Here is a 17,556-nt window from a genome sequence, read left to right on the forward strand (position 1 = left end):
TCCCTAAGAGTCTCCTGGCTGGGAGCTGGATGAAGCCCAGGGACCCATCTGCGCATGGCTTTGAGATAAGAGGAGCTTTTAGGCCCCCAGCTACCTTCCTCCTTCCTGCAGTCTGGGACACAGGGAGAGAAGCTATGGTGGGTGGGGTGTGCTGCTGTGGGAAACTTGGAAGCACAGACCCCCCGAGCCCGTTCTGCATCCTTTGTGAACACAGACTTGCTTGCACACCTTGGCTGTCATTGCCTTCGCAGACATCAGTTCCTGGTATATAGACTGGTGTGGTTATTGCAGAAGCTGTATTATTCCCACCGACAACCCAAAGCAGGCAGGAACTTGTACTGATCCATAATTCCCACGGGTTGTATATTCTTCTCTCCACTGTCCCAAGCTGTGAACTACCCTCTCCTTCCCCTCAGCATCTTAGACTTCCCCAAGTAGATCTCAATGCGTTTAGATGTTCCTTAAGCAGCTCTTTAGGTAACTCAGGCCACGTCAAAGAGGCTGCGTGTTGGGGCTCCCCTGGTGGCGCAGTGGTTGAGAGTCCGCCTGTCGATGCAGGGGACACGGGTTCGTGCTCTGGTCCAGGAAGATCCCACATGCCGCGGAGCGGCTGGGCCCGTGAGCCAGGGTCGCTGGGCCTGCGCGTCCGGAGCCTGTGCTCCGCAGCGGGAGAGGCCGCAGCAGTGAGAGGCCTGCGTACCGCAAAAAAAAAAAAAAAAAAAGAGGCTACATGAAGCTCCTTGCGCTATGTGGAACTGTCAGAGCGAGATAAGACAGATAAGTCTGCAAGGATTGTTAGTCTAAGAAAATAAGATTTAAACTCGGGGGTGGTTTTTTGTTTGATTTGGTTTCATACTTAAGGAGATGAAGTGATTATTTAAATAGGTGGGGGGAAAATAAGGTAAGAATAATTATTTGGCCTGGATGCATTGCCCAGAAAACTGCTGAAGTTTGAAGTAGGCTTATTCCCCTGGCACATCTTTCTGGGGCCTGTTCCAACTCGTTACCTGGCTTTGTGCTGCATTTTCATCCGAGCAGTTTGCAGTTCTCAAGGAAGTAAACAGCTCAAGTGATTTGCATAGGAAAGCAAATATTGTAATCTACAGCCCCACAGCGCCATGGTCTCCAAAGTAGGGTGAGCACACCCCATGGCAGGGTTGGGGCGGAGTCTGATAGTCCCCTTGCAGTGTGGGCAGAAAGTATTAGAACGTGTATAGATTTTTATCTCATTTTAGATCGTTTTGTGTTTTATAGTATATGTGTACATTAGTACAGTAGCGTAGAGTTATACATTATGAATCTGTGTTGGGAGTGCCTGACGGCTACACGATCTAGAATGGTTGACATCACAGCATGGAGCCGTAGGAAATACAGTTGAAAGAAATCCCCTTAGTTTACAGTCAACTTTATTATCATTTTTGGATTTGAAAAATTCCTTCACATTTCAGTGGAAATAAAATATGGACTACCAGGGCACGTAATAAAGTTTCTTTGCCTCCACATTAACTTTGATGAAACTGACACCATAGTGGTCATGAAGTGACTTTATCACGTCAAGTAAGTTGGTTCCAATCTTTGGGTATTCCATTACTGTATTACAAGATGCCTTTTAGCCCTGCCCCTTGTTATGAATTTTCCTCTTATAAATATCATCCTTATTAATTTAGTTGTATATGTCCACTGGGAGTTGAAGTCTGTGGTCTGCCCATCGAAATGTGAAGTAGAATATATTAAGATTGAGGGAAGGTGGCAGTGCAGAAATGGAACTGAAATAGACAAAATGATGGCAATTACACGGGGGAAAAAACAGGATTATGTGACTTATAAATATAAGTGACTATATCTTATATATTATATATTATAAATGAATATATCTTATTCATTTATGAGCTTTGCTAAGCCTTTAAGGTAACAGAAATCCTTGAGATGTATGTGTCTTTGGAGACCTTACATGGAGATGGTGCTGATACACAGAGTCTCACTCTCTTAAGAGAAACAGGATATCTCCACTTAGTTTCAATTCCAGTTATCGTGCTGGGGTTTTGGTCTTTTTTTAGGAAAATCACTTTGACAGTGCATTAGGTGAATTAGACAAATAGGCAATGTATGCTAGAAAAAAGCACACCTGACTTGAAGACTTCATGAGGAGTGGAAGATTTGAAGGGGTTTTGGTTTGTTTCTTGGTTTTTTTTTTTTTTTTTGCTTTTTCACCACATTGTATACAACATGGTAGTACAGAGCCTGGAAATAAAAACACAGCAGAATATGAGAGATCAGAAGTTCCCCTCTGGAATCCAGGGCAGAAATTTCTCAAAGAAGTAGAGCCATTTACAATGAATAGAATTCTCCTCACCCACCCCCTATTGTAACTGTTTGCTTGCCTAGGTTTTTACATAAGTACTGATGTAGCTCAGTGAATGATGTTTGCAGAAAAAAGAAATCCATGCCTCTCTCCCTTCTGGTTCTTCCCCTTACTTCTTAACTTGGGATATCCTTCCTTCTATTCCTGACTCTCGAAATTCTGAAGCCCCTCATTCCTCAGAGACTTTTCTAATCCCTCCGGCTTTCTGTCATCTCTGCTTTCTCTCATTGCCAATTCCATTTGTCTGTTTCTCACATTTTAGAACCTAGAGTCTGTCGTACAGAGTGAAGTAAGTCAGAAAGAGAAAAACAAATACCGTATGCTAATGCATACATATGGAATCTAGAAAAATGGTACTGATGGACCTACTGGCAGAGCAGGAATAAAGAAGCAGACGTAGAGAAGGGATCTGAGGACACGGGGGTGGGGGGGGAGGCTGGGAGGTAGTGAAAGAGTAGCACTGACATATATACACTACCAAATGTAAAATAGCTAGGGGGAAGCTGCTGCAAAGCACAGGGAGATCAGCTCCGTGCTTTGTGACCACCTAGAGGGGTGGCATAGGGATGGTGGGAGGGAGGCCTAAGACGGAGGGGATATGGGGATACACATATACATATAGCTGATTCACATTGTTTTACAGCAGAAACTAACACAACATTGTAAAGCAATTATGCTCCAATAAAGATGTATAAAGAAAAAACCTTAGGGCTTCCCTGGTGGCGCAGTGGTTGAGTGTCCACCTGCTGATGCAGGGGACACCGGTTCGTGCCCCAGTCCAGGAGGATCCCACATGCCGCAGAGCGGCTGGGCCCGTGAGCCATGGCCAATGAGCCTGCACGTCCAGAGCCTGTGGGAGAGGCCACAACAGTGAGAGGCCCGCGTACCGCAAAAAAAAAACTTAAAAATCAGAAAGACACCTCCTGATTTATAAAGGAGTAGATGTTTTCAAAAATTTGTTGGTAAAGCTGATATTCAAATTTATTTCCCCTAGAAACGAACATATTTACTTACTAAATATTTGTAGAATTATCTTTTAAGCTAGTGGTGGCAAATAGGTAGCCTGCATGGCACCACACACCCCGTCTTCAGCCCCTAAAGCGGACATTTCTAATCCCTCCTAACAATCATCCCACTGGCACCAGACACAATCTCAGAAGCTGATAATGTGGCCTTGCAGGTGTCCACAACCAAACCGTAGTACTAGCCAACACTCCACTGTAGCCAGCTTTGACATAGCCATCTACATGCTGAGTGCCATGCTCAGTGCTATGGGGGATTCGAAGAGGTAGCAGTCAGTCTTCCTCTGTTACAGGATTTGTTATATTCCATAATGAATGATAGTTATTTCTATACTTTTTATATTCACCTCTTCTGTATAATAAATCTTTAGGAGCCATATGCTATATTGACCTAGAGGAGGGGTCTCATTCCATCCAGGGATCAGACAGGGCTCAGTAGGTGGGGTGATGTTTGACTATTCCATAGGATTTCTACAGGAACACCCACAGGAGTGGGTGACACCCTGGAGTGGAAAAATAACACGTACAGTGGTCCACAAATAGGAAATTTTAAGGCTTGTTCAAGAATCAACAAATAGTCAATTAAGTGCAAATGTCCAGCCCATGCTTTTAGTTCCACACTAAAAAACTATGACTTATTTTACAAGCTATATACTCACTGATGATTTTAAAGTTGAGTTACAGGGTCAGAGTTTTTGTTTTACGGTTCCTCAAGCAGTAAGGTAGAGGAAGAGCTGGGCTGAAGAAAGGCAGATGGAGGTGGAGGTGTTTGCTATAGCTCCATGGAGAAGTCAGCAGAGCCTGGACTGAAGGAGAGGGGCCCAGAGGAAAGGCAGGAAGCAGTCTGACGGGTCAATGGAGAAAGGGAGCAGGGCCAGCCGGCTGCCTGGAGAGCCGGGTTCTGTAAGCAGGGCTCCTTGGTTACCACCAAGGAGTAAGTTTCCTTCTCCCCCAACTCCCGTTTTTTTTTCCTGAAGGCAGGACTGATCCTAAGCATAATTTTGAGTGGGATTTTGTTTACCTTTGAACCCTCCAGCCTCTTGTCATTTGCTCCTCCTTACTTGTTGGACCCTCTCTCCCCAGGTTTCCTGGAGCCCAGTATCCTCATACTGTTCTAAACCCCCCACTGAGGCACCCATTCTCTCCCCTCTCCCCTAAGAGGTTGCATCCTCCCCAGAAACCTCTCCTTTCTTCTTCTCCAAGCCATTTTCTCCCCTTCTCCCACCACCGCCACCACCACCACCAACAACAAAGACCAAAACACACACAAAACCCTTTCCATCTCTTCTAAGCCGTATGTTTGCTAACAAAGCAATGCGGTTAAACCAGGTCAAATGGTGGCCAGTAACCCTATGACACTTAGCAAAGTATGTGCATTTTTTTTCATTAATTTATTTATTTTTGGCTGCATTGGGTCTTCGCTGCTGTACACGGGCTTTCCCTAGTTGCGGTAAGTGGGGGCTGCTCTTCGTTGCGGTGCGCAGGCTTCTCATTGCGGTGGCTTCTCTTGTTGCGGAGCACGGGCTCTAGGTGCACAGGCTTCAGTAGTTGTGGCTCGCGGGCTCTAGAGCGCAGGCTCAGTAGTTGTGGTACACGGGCTTAGTTGCTCCGTGGCATGTGGGATCTTCCCGGACCAGGGATCGAACACATGTCCCCTGCACTGGCAGGCGGATTCTTAACCACTGCGCCACCAGGGAAGCCTTCAAATGAGTTTCTTATCAGGATCATTTTTAAATGAAACATAAAGATGAAATCACAAAAGCCTGGATGACACAGACGTTTTTAGAGGAAATACTGTGGTAGAACAGTAAGCCTTGTCTCCAGCAGTAGCTTTCTTAAAATGTCTCTACTTGTCAGTACTTTCCCTTCAACTCATAAAGTTATGTTTCTTAAAATTCTTCAGCTTGTTCCCAATGATTTTGGATAGGGATGGAGGTGGGGCGATGGATAGAGCTCGGGTATGAGTTATTCCTGTAGATGAGAGGTCGGCAGTTGTAAAAGCCAGCTCATAAATATTTCAGGCTTTGCTGGCCAAACAGTCCCCGTTGCAACCATTCGCCTCTGCCTTTGCAGTGCAAAAGCAGTCATAGGCAATAAGCAAACTGATGGGCATGACTGTGTTCCAGTAAAACTTTACAATGACAGGTATGGGGCCAGGTGTGGCCCCCAGGCAGCAGGTTTCCGACCCCTGCTGTGGGAGATCATGTGTGAGCCTGGGACCACCTCCCCTATTACTACTTCCCCTGTGGGCTCCACAGAACACATCTCAGCTTTCCAGTCCAATTCTTCAAGAAGTACATGCCCTTAGAAACATATACCAGCAAATCAGCGTGAACTCAACGCCACTCTTGGAAAATAAAGAACTCAGAGTACAGCTTGTGTTGAGCTGCAAAAGGTAGCAGATGGTCTTAGGGTACTGCCTGGAACTTAGCAGCAGACCAAAACTTCACCACAATGTCCTCAACATAACCAGTTACTGTTTATCTAAAATCTGCCTAAGTGGCATGTCCAGTTAAAACAGTCTTTTTCTGTTACAATAAGCCATAGTGTCATGTAAAACTTCCTTAAAATGTTTGCATAGAAAAAAGGTGCTGGAAAAATCTGACCTGTTTACCATCATTGCTGAATTGGATTTGACTCAGCGGCTATATTAAGGCACCTCAGATAGTTCATCTCTTATTTTCTTTCCTGCCAATCTTCCTGTTTACTTCTTAGGTCTTTTGCATGCCTTTCTTTTTCTTTTTTGATAGCGCTCCCACGTCTACATTTTGTGTGTCTTGCGGTTTTCCTACCTGTGTACACACAACTTGCATTTTATCCTTCTAGAATTTAGGACTAAGCATATCACAGGCCTGCTGCTCCCAGAGATGTGTCCAAGGCGAGCAGACAGCCGGCTCCTGCTGAGAAATGACCCAAGGGTCTGCCTTCACTAGCCAGCCCACAACCCCAGAGAAGAACTCCAAACCCCAGTCTTCTCACTAGGTCATGGGGACATGGCGACAGTGAGCATTCTCTTGCTTTGTAGAGAATGTCTGGACTTGCCCTGCCCGATTTGAAATTGATACCAATTGATACCAAGGAGGGTATCTCCTTCTTGCATCTGCATCTCCTGTTATTTTTGATGAACTTGAGAGTCCCTTGAGGATACTGTCCTCTCCTTGGGAGGGTGACACATACAAACGCACCACAGGAGGGGCAGATGTGGGCCAATGACTGATTACACTTCTGTACCCTTAAAGGTGATTTCCTTGCCTCACCTTTCTGAAAGACCAAAGGATCTACTTAATTTGTATGCCTAAAAATCATCCACGTCATCACCAACGAAGTGTGTTAAGCCTGTTCACATTGTTTGGGGATGATAAATGGGAGAACACGGGAAATGGGCTCAGCTAGAACAAGGACAGTATTATTTCATTTGCAAAGCCACAGCCTGAGCACCTCAGTTGACATCAGCTGCTGCTTCTCCCCCAGCTGCATCTGACGCTCTGTGTGGACCAGAGCATGCTGCGGCGGGGGAGGGGAGGGGAGTTTTACTTTTCAGTTTTACTGTTTTCTTCTTCAGTGCTGAGTTAGTCTCTTTGTTGGAAAGCAGTGAGTCTAGCGTAGCAGGAGATTTGTGTTTGAATTTCTGCAGTCAACTCACAGGCTTCTTGCTACTTTAGGCTGATTTATTGTTGTTCCCATTCCCTTTTTCTGAATGGTTATTCATTCCCAGCGCTGGCCTCTGATGGCCATCTGCTTCTCCTTTGGTCACTCGAACATTTGCCCCAGAGATTTGGAAAATGAGCTTCCTCTGGAAGCCTAAAAATAAGCTTAGTGTGACTGAAGCATGATAGAGAACTCACCACCCTCCCCTGTCCTGTAGATACCGACCAGGGGAATGAGCCAGCATGGCTTCCTAGGGATTTGGAGCCTGGATGTCTTCTGTCACATCTGCAGATTTTTTTTTTTCTCTCAAGTGTTGGGAACCGTAAAAACATGGCATGAGCTGGGTGCAACCAGTCCTCCTGCAGTTTTCCTTGGGATCAGATGTTCTTACTCAATGGAAATAGTTGGAGATAGAAGCCATACTTTGCATGGTTTGTTTGTAAGGCTTCAAGAGTTAGCTGAGAAAGACAGATGCTTAGGAGTAAAGCATTATATTAATCACAGTGTGTTCAAGGAGATCTCATAAATGCTTTGGACAGCAGTTATAGGACATTTCTAAGTACTAGAGTTTTAGTTTGGACCCAGGGGGCCTGTCTCATGAGTAATGATGGTTTTGCTCCCCACCTCCCGAGGACTAAAATTTGCCAGAAGCTAAAGCTCAATCCCTATGCTATTTCTCATCCAAAATTATTTCTAGCCACATTGTCCAGTGCAGCTTTTCAGAGGTTCTGCAATGAGATAAAATGTCAATAATGATATTCAAACAATTAAAATACCAATAAATTCAAATCCCTTTGCAAGTCATAATCCAAAGATGTTCAAATCTAAAACAATTAACATCCAAACTTAAATTTCCTTGACCTTTTGAGTTAAAAACCAAAGTACTTAATGGCCTCCTTTGATCATTCCGATTTCTTGTTTTGTTCCATCTTAGAAAAATGACGTACTTGATGCTGGGTGCTGGGTGGAGATGGTTCCTGTTCTCCATCTGCAGACTGGGCTGTCTTCTACTGTAACAAATATGGCTGTTTCAGCTCCAAGAAAGTTGAATTTGTTCAACGGCATGTCTGTTGTGTGCTTTACTTTTTAGTGAAATGTAAATGAACAAAGAGTAAATGGACCCATAATGGTTGGCCCCACACCCTTGACATGTAAAAAAAAGGAACCAATTCCTAGCCCCTGGACAGTTGTCCCAGGCAAAATTTTGTTCCCAGGATCTTATTTAATTTTGCCAAAGACCCCGTCAAGAACTGAAAAAAGTCTGAGGTTTTTACACTACAGTTTCATGGATGCTGGTAGAAGACATGAGATTCCTGGGTCAGAGACAAATGACTTTATTACTCATGGCACAGCAAGTAACTTTTGGCTTTCTCTAATCCCAATTTAGGATTCGGTCTCAGTTTAGAGCTTCCTGTTTGCATAATTCCCACTCCCCCCGCCTATGGAAGTGAAGCAGAGGGCCTCAGATAGATGCATACACAGTGGATTTGCTTCACAGCTGGGAACCCTGAACGTAGGCAACCTGAATCTTTTATGATGGGCTAGAAGCAAACTTGATGGCCCTTTGCTCCAGAAAGAGACGTGATTATACTGGACAGTGAACAAACCAGGCCCTTCCTTCTGAGACACTGTCTCTAACCTTCAAGGCTGTTCATCCAACATCCTTGAAAAGATAGATAAATCCAGAGTAGAAACAACCTATGCCCCTGTTCACAAGCCACACAGAAATGGGAGAGACCCATGGAGAATGGTCTCCCAAGGCTATAGCACAGACTCAGTAATAGCAAGTAAAAGAAGATTGATGGTAAAAAATATTCTTGGCTTTTCTTAAAAAGATGCCAGTCAGTCTACAGCAGTTGTTTGGAGTCTATGGCCATGAATTTAAACCCAGCGGCAAGAATCTACCTCCCAGTCTGGATGGAGGAAAATCAATCTGGTCCTGCTTAAAGTGCTTTTCATTTCTATTCAAAAGCTTCTTGATTTGCATTTATACTTTGAGATGAAAGCGAAGGCCTCCCTGATGTACTGCGTTGGGTGTGGACTGTACCTCTGCCAGAGGTTCCAGTTCTCAAGAGCAGACATTTTCAGTCCTGGGCCTCCTTTTCCATCTCCACTGCCTCTTGGCATAGACGTGCTTAGCCTGGAGGAAGCTGCATCTCTCCTCCCCAGTTTACTCATCTGGAAAAACACCCTCTGCAGATTCCTGAACCAAACCTGCTCTCAGGAGTTCTGAAGCTTCTGTCCTAATGAGCTGGTAAAGGCTAATACCTCTGCCACCTGCTCCATGAGATTTGTTTTTCCTCAGGTTTTGAATATTCCAGGGGTCGAGTAGCACTGCTTTCTGCTATGTTTGGGGGTGGGGGGCAGTAATTGGATCCGCCTCTAGTGGTTCACATCTGCCTCCTTTGGGAAAGACTCACTTACGTTTCTGTTTAACCTTTCTTCTTTCTGTGAAAGACTCCTTTCTTCTTTCATGGCCCTGCTTGCTGAATCAGTGTGCCATTTTTACTTCTCCTTTGCTTTCTTACTCAGATTTATTTTTTCTAAAATACTCTTCTAGATTGTGTTGTATATAAAAAAAAAGAACAAAAAGAAAAGAAATAGATTCTGTTGCGTGGGGCCCATCACTGTGAAAGAGATAGAATCAGTGAGCCTTCTGTTTACTAAAGTATCTGCTGTTCTAGTGCATCTTGACCACCACCACCTCTGAGTTGGCTAATTCTACCCAGGAAATATTCTCCCATCAGACCAACATCAAGTTCTGGCTTACTACCATCCTGCCTGGCTCCCCTTTGGGATGCCTGTTTGCTTTTTTATAGTCCTAATTTCATTTATTTCCCAGGCCGCTGCTGTTGAGGGGGAAAAAAAAAAAACTTTGTCCCTTTAAAATTTACGCAGAAATTGATTTATTCTTCCTGGTCTTCCTCACCCCTCACCCCTGAATCTGTCCAGACATTCAGACCCCTCTTGGTACAGCCATTCCAAGTCCCCTTGCTTAAACTCTTCATCTGCAGTTTATAAATCACATCTCTCATTGTTTTCTGGGCCTGGGACCCCCATGGGGGAGTCATTGTATTGTGTTCTCTGTGTTTTTGCCTCCCTTCCTCAGTTGGATTTCCTTAGGCCCCAGTCACCCCCTCTAAACGAGGAATAACCGGTGTCTCCCACTTTTGTGACGCACATTTTCACAGTAGTAGTACAGGAGCTGGCACATCTTTTTTCCTTATACACCGCGCTGCCCTTGACCTCACAATCTCCTCTCCCCTTATGTCTGTCCAGTCTGTCATCTAAGATCTCATCTTTTCTTCTAAGGATTTAGCTTTCTTTCTTCAGCTAACATCGTGTTCATCGTGTTCTCTTTATGTTTTTTCTCTTCCACTGCTCCTATTCTGATGGTAAGACCAGAGTGTGTTCTCAAATCCTCCTTTGGTGTCCTGGGCAAACCTGACTTTTAAAAACTAAGTGCTCCAGGCACATGCCTTTAAAATTGCCTTCTCAGCTGTTAGGTTTGCAGTAATTTTAGGGAGTTTTCTTCTCATCTTGAATCCAGGAAGGTGGCATATTCTCTTTGGGTGCCCATTTGTTTTGTTTTATTCATTAATTAAATCTATCTTTCTGTAGGTATGAAGTTCAAATGTATATCTCTGCAGTCGAGTGGTATAATCATAGTCAATGTAATCATCAAAGCTAGAGGCATCCTGAGATCTAGTGGGGAGAAAGCTTGAGGGTTGTTTTTGTTTTCTATTTCGGCTAAACCTTCACTATACCCCTATGATACACATTAGGTACTCTGCTAGTACCCTCAAGCACATTCTTATTTAATCCTCATAATAACCCTATAAGATAATTACAAGGGAATTTTAACCCTTTAAAAATACATAGTATCATTGCTACTTTAAAAAATCAAAGAACTGCCTCTGACATCAATGCTCTGTTAATATATTATGGGTACAACACATGTGACAACCTATGGTACACGTAAACTACATTATACTTTTTTTTAACATCTTTATTGGAGTATAATTGCTTTACAATGGTGTGTTAGTTTCTGCTTTATAACAAAGTGAATCAGCTATACATATACCTATATCCCCATATCCCCTCCCTCTTGCATCTCCCTCCCACCCTCCCTATCCCACCCCTCTAGGTGGTCACAGAGCACTGAGCTGATCTCCCTGTGCTATGTGGCTGCTTCCCACTAGCTATCTATTTTACATTTGGTAGTGTATATATGTCCATGCCACTCTCTCACTTTGTCCCAGCTTGCCCTTCCCCCCTCCCCGTTTCCTCAAGTCCATTCTCTACATCTGCGTCTTTATTCCTGGCCTGCCCCTAGGTTCTTCAGAGCCTTTTTTTTTTTTAGATTCCATATATATGTATTAGCATACAGTATTTGTTTTTCTCTTTCTGACTTACTTCACTCTGTATGACAGACTCCAGGTCCATCCACCTCACTATAAATAATTCAATTTCGTTTCTTTTTATGGCTGAGTAATATTCCATTGTACATATGTGCCACATCTTCTTTATCCATTCATCTTTCGATGGACACTTAGGTTGGTTCCGTGTCCTGGCTATTGTAAATAGAGCTGCAGTGAACATTGTGGTACATGACTCTTTCTGAATTATGGTTTTCTCAGGGTATATGCCCAGTAGTGGGATTGCTGGGTCATATGGTAGTTCTATTTTTAGTTTTTTAAGGAACCTCCATACTGTTCTCCATAGTGGCTGTATCAATTTACATTCCCACCAACAGTGCAAGAGGGTTCCCTTTTCTCCACACCCTCTCCAGCATTTATTGTTTGTAGATTTTTTGATGATGGCCATTCTGACCGGTGTGAGGTGATCCCTCATTGCAGTTTTCATTGGCATTTCTCTAATGATTAGTGACGTTGAGCATCCTTTCATGTGTTTGTTGGCAATCTGTATATCTTCTTTGGAGAAATGTCTATTTAGGTTTTCTGCCCATTTTTGGATTGGGTTTGTTTTTTTTATTGAGCTGCTTGTAAATTTTGGAGATTAATCCTTTGTCAGTTGTTTCATTTGCAAATATTTTCTCCCATTCTGAGGGTTGTCTTTTCGTCTTGTTTCCTTTGCTGTGCAAAAGCTTTTAAGTTTCGTTAGGTCCCATTTGTTTATTTTTGTTTTTATTCCCATTTCTCTAGGAGGTGGGTCAAAAAGGATCTTGCTGTGATTTATGTCATAGAGTGTTCTGCCTATGTTTTCCTCTAAGAGTTTATAGTGTCCGGGCTTACGTTTACGTCTTTAATCCATTTTGTGTTTATTTTTGTGTATGGTGTTAGGGAGTATACTAATTTCATTCTTTTACATGTAGCTGTCCAGTTTTCCCAGCACCACTTATAGAAGAGGCTGTCTTTTCTCCATTGTATATTCTTGCCTCCTTTATCAAAGATAAGGTGACCATATGTGCGTGGGTTTATCTCTGGGCTTTCCATCCTGTCCCATTGATCTATATTTCTGTTTTTGTGCCATTATACTTTTTATACACTTGCTGTGCTTGTAGTTCAAACGGAGCGTGGGACAGAGGTTTCTACAATTGCTAATTAAAATACCTTTTTTCTGAATTGAGGGCAGCCTGATGATAACAACTCTCCCGTATTCTTTGGCTAATGAGCTACTTTGGTGTAGCTGGGAGCCTCCATTGTCCATCTCTGGAGTAAGGCTGGGAGAGCAGGGAGGAGTGCGAAGATTCCAGCTCAGTCCTGCGGCTCCTTTGGAGGCTGGCTCTGTTTGGAGCAGGGCAGTGGTGAATTGCAGAGGCCCATACTCTATTCCACTTGCATAGCCTGGGCTTTTATGAATCCTCTAAAGTTTGTCTAGGTCACTCCTGACTCCTTGGAATCTCCCTCAAAATCAGATCCACTCTTAACCTGTGTCATCACTTCCAACTCTTTGCGCCATTTCTTACACCACTGCTTCAGCCTTACCTTCATTCCCACTTCCAGAGCTCCTCTGTCTCCTGGGCCTTTGTGGGAGGTCTGTATGCAAAGTGAGTTGCTTTGGGGCTTTCTCCAACTCCCGTTTAGGATTCAGCTTTCCCAAGTGAGATCTATGACCTCACATTTGCTTACTGGTTTCCAGAATTTTGTTGCTCTTGTCTTCTATTCTCTTTGTGGGATTATGTCTTTTGTTTAAAAAAGAAATCTCTTCCCTATCATTTTAGGGTGGTTGCAAGAGGGAAATCTGCCATCTTTAATCAGAAGACTATATCATTTAATTCTTAATTCAAGCCCTGTTTTTCAAACGACAACATTAGAGCTCAAAGAGGTTGACAAACGTGCCTAAATTGCCACTAAATGGTGCAACCAGGATTTATGCCCAGGATTCTCAACCACACTCCCCTACCACCTGGCTATAAAACCAGAAGCTAGAGATTCTTCTTCACTCAGAGAGAATCTCATAGGTTATAGGTGTGGGAAATTGTACGAATAGACAGGCTCTAAACCTGGAAATTGGCAAATTATATTAGATCCCATTAATATAATGGCATTGTTCTATGACACATGAATTGGAAATTGCTGATGAATAATAGATTATATCTACTGTTTCTCTGAACCAAAGGCCTTCCAGGAGAACTTTCTGCGCATTTCATTTTAGAACAACTAAAATGACATCATTTCCGGAGCAGTCTGATTTGTTCTGCATGTCTGAAAAAAAAAAAAAAAAAAGTACAGCAAAGGGTCTTTCTTACAGTGTGGACATTTTCAGACAATAGTCATAAAACTGAAGAGAGGTTCATTGTAATCAAACTGCACTTCATATGTTGCTACTTCCTGAAATAATCTGGAACTAATGTATCTAAGCAACATACTTCCTGTTCATTGAGTTATAAGCCACCTAAAACCATGACAGACTGGTTTTTTGTTACAAGAGGAAATGATTCCATTTAAATTCAGAACCTTTTGCTAACGTGGTCAGGAGATTCTGAAATAAGATTTCACTTCTGCCTCAAGCTCACCAGTGTGCCCTTTGCCACGCTTTGAGATATCTCTGGGTTCATTCTGATTGATTTTAGCTTTTAGCTACAGGCTTTCGGTAGTTATGTAACATACACCACTCTTGAGCGTAAGATTTCTTTGGTATAATCTTTTGGTATTTTATAGATCATAGAAACCAAATCATGTCATTCTTTGGTGCATTTCAGGATTTTAAAACAGAAAATATTGTTTCTTAAGGCTGTGGTTCTTTCTTCTAAACCACCTCCCCAGATTCAAAAAATCAATGAGTTTACAACATTCATGTGTGCGTCATTAAGATTTCAGATTCGACATAGAGCATGTAAAGCTCTTGTAAAACTCTACACCACTCATTTTGTACGCTCTTCACATATAATCTATCCTAGATCCCGGGTACGTGTTGTAAACAAAATGGTGTTACTTTAGGGTCTCAGTTTATTTCTTCATCTGTCAAGTGGAGATAATATTATTTACCTTGAGACATATTTGCTGTGCAAATTAAATGAAAAAAAATCGAGGTGAACGAACTGTACAGTACAGTATTGATCATCCAAAGTGTTCATTGAAAAGCATCTCAGGTTGGAAGTGGGAAATAGCCTGGTAATACCTGAAGCTGGAGATCCGGAGACTGAATGTGAAGTCGCAGCCTCGCCTGTAGGAGTTGGGAAGCCTCGGACAGGCCACTTTCCTTCTGTGAGTGCTTCTGTCATCTCCAAAATGTCTCCCGACTGTGTGCAAACCTGGGGCTGTGCTGGAAAACTGGAATGCAGAGTGGAAGGAGGAAACCTCACAGGTCCAGCAACAGTGGGCTGGGGTTGCTTTCCTCCCTTGGCACGTGAGCTTCTCAGTCAGCCTTTCTGATGGTCTGAGACTTGACCACTGTGTAGTGAGCCACCCATGTAATGGGCATCAGAGGAGGTAATGATTAGCAAACTGAGGAATACCTTTCTCTGGGAGCCTGGGTCAGGCGGTGTAACCGGGAAGAACCAGGAATTTTACTCGTCTCCAGCAATTGCCGTTTACAGTCTGGAGACAGATTCTTTCCATAAAGTTTTTAAGCCAAGCAAAGGAGAGGCCCTGAGGCTTCTCTCTGGACTATTCCTAATTGCCTGTCTCCTTCTGTGCCCCGCCCCCATCCCTGGCATGTCTCCAAGAGGCTTCTTTTGTACTGTGTATGAATTAATGCTCCAATTTGGTGTTGGGAGAGATGTCCCTCTAGAGAATCTCTAAAATCACCCTCAGGATTCCATTCTTGCCTTTACTTCATAATTTAAACCTGGAGCCCTGCCAATCCCGGACGTTGTAATAGGAATTCACCAAATTTATCTTTGTTTTATATATCAAGATTAATTTGTTTTCCCAATGCCTCTTCCTCAATTTGCCTACATCGCCTCATTTCTCAGAATTTTTCTTTTCTTCTTTCTCATCCCAAAAGATACTTGAACTTGAGGGGGATGGGGGAAGCTTCCAGATCTTTCATATTACATATAAGAGTTAGCTATAAACAATTACCTCTTAAAAAGGGGGCTTACCTGGGAGATTACTCTTAACTGCTTACTTTATACGTTTTCATAAACTGAATTTGATATACAATGTATAATTTTTATTATCTGTTAAAATTCAGGGTTTCTTTTTTCTTTACATTATAATTACAAGACTTTCCAATGACTGCTAAGTGGTAAAGGATATCATCTATGTCTTTTTAAAGGACATGTATGTTCCTTAGTGTGAATCTTACCTATTTTAATTAATATGACTTTTTTTCTCCAGAACCTCAAAGGAAAATAAAATTTCAAATGAGAGGGCTCATTTGTTCGATGTATCTCCTAAGTTTTCTACATGTAAATTTACCCCCCAGATTTTTTTTTTTTTTTTTCCCCCGATACGTGGGCCTCTCACTGTTGTGGCCTCTCCCATTGCAGAGCACAGGCTCTGGACGCGCAGGCTCAGCGGCCATGGCTTACGGGCCCAGCCGCTCCACGGCATGTGGGATCTTCCCGGACCAGGGCACGAACCCGTGTCCCCTGCATCGACAGGCGGACTCTCAACCACTGCGCCACCAGGGAAGCCCCCCCTCCAGATATTTTTATAACCACTCTCAAGCACATGAGTCTCCTTCTCCTCTCTAATAAGCATAGCTCTTCTTAGAATGTTGGGCTTTTCTCAGATGGAGGACCAAGGAGCCTTGGGGTCATCCTTTCTGCATAACGTCTTGGTGTCTGATAATGTAGACATAAAACTTACAGACGTGTGGGCTGACTTCATAGATGCCTCTGGGTGTCCTGGGTGGTGCTTGATTCTGGAAGGTATTTAATCAGTACTGAGGAGTGTTAAAAAACAAAATTCAACCGAGTAAATTTGAAGATCTAATTGGCTTTATTCAGCAATTCACGTCTCGGGCAGCATCCCATCTAGAAAAGAGAAAGGCACTCTGAAGAGTTGTACAAAATGGAAGGTTTTATAGGCAGGCAGAGGGTGGGGCGGAAGTTACAAGGCTGGATTCTTTCAGGCAAGGTTACCGTCCCTGAAAGAAAAATGGGGTTTCAGGCAGATTACCTCACTGACCAGGAGATTACTGGCTGACTGGTTTAAAATTCTACTCCTGAGAGAGGCTGGAACTGCAGTTCCTTTAGGTATGAAGTCTTAGTGGGGCTTAGCACAAGCAACTCCATTTTGGAGTTGTTGTTTCTTTTTTTTTTTTTTTCCTTTGCCGTACGTGGGCCTCTCACTGTTGTGGCCTCTCCCGTTGCGGAGCACAGGCTCCAGACGTGCAGGCTCAGTGGCCATGGCTCATGGGCCCAGCTGCTCCGCGGCATGTGGGATCTTCCCGGACCGGGGCACGAACCCGTGTCCCCTGCATCGGCAGGCGGACTCTCAACCACTGCGCCACCAGGGAAGCCCTGTTGTTTCCTTTTAATGGGAGTGTAACACATGGAATATCTGGTTGACCCAGGGTGTAGTTATTTGGCTGCCACAAAATCAAGGCTTTACTGTATTTTAAGAATTTTAGAATTGAATTTAAAATTTCTGGTTTAATCGTTGTAGTTTGTACTGTAGGGAAGAGCACTGGCCCACCAGTCAGGGGACCTGCAGTCTACTTGTGGCTTTGCAACCAACCACCTGGGTGACCTTGATCAACACGCTTTCTCAAGAAACAAAATGGCCCCATGGGCCCTTTCCAGTTTGAAACCTCCCTGATTCTATGCTGTGCGGTGAAATGCGTGCTGAGGAGGAACTTGTCAGTGTGACGCTGTGTGGTTCCAGGTTATCTGAAGGGCTGTACTTTGATCCCATGAACCTTTTTTCTCATGTGACGCCTATATTGCTGCTGCTTGAGCCTGAGATAACCTCTCAGAGGAGATGGCAGAAGTGGCCGCAGGCTAGCCTCTCCCATCAGCTCTGTGCTTTCTGCATTTCAGATGCCTGGGACAGAGGACTCCCAAGATGCATGCGGCCCTGAGGAATCCAAGGGGTCCTTGGAAAGTCCGAAACAAGGAAGCAGTAAAATGAAACTCAAGAGTCGTCTTTCAGGTATGTGGACTCTTTG

General features: G+C 43.6%; 1 protein-coding gene across 1 annotated transcript in view; it reads left to right on the forward strand.

Moving 5' to 3' along the window:
- The window catches only part of PDZD2 (PDZ domain containing 2), a 237,287-nt gene that overhangs the window by 168,344 nt on the left and 51,387 nt on the right, over positions 1-17,556 (forward strand). Inside the window, exon 6 of the mRNA XM_065873632.1 lies at positions 17,429-17,540. Within this exon, the coding sequence (XP_065729704.1) occupies positions 17,429-17,540 (112 nt within the window). The remainder of the gene's footprint in view (positions 1-17,428; positions 17,541-17,556) is intronic.

The sequence above is a fragment of the Phocoena phocoena genome, chromosome 3, assembly GCF_963924675.1.
Source record: "Phocoena phocoena chromosome 3, mPhoPho1.1, whole genome shotgun sequence".
NCBI lineage: Eukaryota > Metazoa > Chordata > Mammalia > Artiodactyla > Phocoenidae > Phocoena > Phocoena phocoena.